We start from the raw sequence: 2,050 nt of genomic DNA, 5'->3' as shown, positions 1-2,050 counted from the left end.
TGATCTGGGTGCACACACCCACCCCCATGACCTGCTTCTGCTTGCCCAGCTGGGGCAAAGCTGTGGCTTGTCCAGGAGGGGCAGGGAGGCTGGGCAAGCAGTGGGAGGGCAGAGCTCCTGCTCCCAGTGCCCTATGCCACCTGCCCAGAGCGCAGCCCAGCCCACCCCACACAGCTCTGGGGGCACACACCTGTTCCCATGCCCTCCTAGACTGGTGGCGCGCAGTGGTGGGAGCCCCCCATCTGAGTCCTGCGCCACTCTGCCCTGGCTGGGCAGCTTGTCCCAGCCCCAATCCCTCCCTCACTGTGGGGGTGTTGATCTGCTCCCCTCCAACCATGCTCCTTCCCTCCCTCTGCCCACCACAACAGATTTACCAGCTGGAGGCAGCTGTGTCCAGCACCCTCGAGGACCACTGCCTGTTTAGTCTATGGTCGAATCTCCAAATCGGCATCAAATCTTCTAATCTGATTTGGCCAAATTGAATCGGACAGTGACTTGAATCACCGAATTGAATCACTGTCCCTCTGAATCAGCCAAATCTGAATCAAATACTTGCTACTTTGCACAGGCCTAATACTTACAGACCATCAGTACTGGTCAGCAGATAATTTGCATTGCTGCCTTCACATTCTCCTTTTCAATGATAATCTTTGCTAACTATTGAATATCTCACAGAGTGACCGAGAAAAATCAGAGGGACTTCCAGTGGCACCTTTCATGGACCGAGATAAAGTGACCAAGCCAACAGCACAGATCGGGTTCCTTAAGTTTGTTCTTATTCCAATGTTTGAAATAGTAACAAAGGTAAGTTATTAAAGTTCTGAGATGCTGGCTGCTGCCTACAACACTTCAACCTTAATTTTGATAAGTCTTTAGTCAGCCAGTGAAACAGTCCTGTATCTACTTTCACTCCAGCTCTAGCGTTTATAAGTAAATATTTAAAAAAAGGGGGAAAAAGTGTCCTCTTAACTTTTCTTGCCTTTGTTTAGCTTTTTCCAGAAGTTGAAGAAGTGATGCTCCAACCTCTTTGGGAATCCAGAGACCGCTATGAGGAATTAAAACAAATAGATGATGCTATGAAAGAGGTAAGATATATATCCTCCAGGTGGTTTCAAATGTCAAACAGGCAATTCAAGTACTTCTTTATTCTGATGATATCTATGGCCTCTGATATCTTTGGCCACCTTTTTTTTATATATGATTGTAAAGCACCTGCCATGCCTATGGCGCTATTGTCTTCATGCTCACAAAATGGTAAAAAGCAGTTATGAAGCTTAACCATAGAAAGTAAAGCATCAGAAACATTCAGTCCACACTGAAATATGGCTTTAAAAACAACCTGCTAGAATACGAATAGAAGTCTTTGGAATTATACTAGGAATGACATTCATACATGTACATACCCACATACATACCACCAAGGTATCATTCATATTCTGGCCCAGATCAAACATGTTTATGGTATTTATGGTATTTACAAGATCTTTCTCACTTTGGTAAAGCTGAATAGGATCATGATGATATCTGTCACTCAGCTTTCACATCTGTTGATTCACACTCTTTCTGTGACCATACGCACTTTTGCTAGATCCCTTTCAGTCCTGGTTGAACGGCAGAATCATGACTTCTTTGTCTTTAACTCAATTACTTATCATGTCCCCACAGACTTCTTTGGTATAGGGTTATATCCCTAGGGCTCAGACTGTTCTCTCTTCTCCAGACTCAGCCGCTTCTTAGGTCAGAGTTTAGTTTTCCTTTCTTGTCATCATAATGCCCAGCAGCAAGTGACGTCAAGTTTATTACATCCAGATCAAATAACTGTACATAAAAACAAAGTTTATAGACCCAGAAGAGGGGAAAAAACCCAGAAGGTACATTTTGATTGTAAATGGATACCATCTGAATGTTATGACACAAGCACCGATAACAGCATGGCAGAGTATGGAAATGCTTCTTCTGTTATAGTGGAAAAGATCTTTTTTTTGTCTTGCAGTTTCATAGTTTCATAGGTGGTAGGGTCGGAAGGGTCCTGAGCAGATCATCAAGTCCG

General features: G+C 44.0%; 1 protein-coding gene across 2 annotated transcripts in view; it reads left to right on the top strand.

Annotated features, from left to right (window-relative positions):
- The window catches only part of PDE9A (phosphodiesterase 9A), a 137,918-nt gene that overhangs the window by 131,570 nt on the left and 4,298 nt on the right, over positions 1-2,050 (top strand). For both annotated transcript variants that reach the window (XM_019525342.1, XM_019525341.1), the window contains exons 16-17: positions 676-804; positions 990-1,085. In XM_019525342.1, coding sequence (XP_019380887.1) covers positions 676-804; positions 990-1,085 — 225 coding nt within the window. The remainder of the gene's footprint in view (positions 1-675; positions 805-989; positions 1,086-2,050) is intronic.

Source organism: Gavialis gangeticus, unplaced genomic scaffold (assembly GCF_001723915.1).
Source record: "Gavialis gangeticus isolate Ggan-Ray unplaced genomic scaffold, GavGan_comp1, whole genome shotgun sequence".
Classification (NCBI taxonomy): domain Eukaryota; kingdom Metazoa; phylum Chordata; order Crocodylia; family Gavialidae; genus Gavialis; species Gavialis gangeticus.
This window is presented reverse-complemented; position numbering and strand designations above follow the sequence as displayed.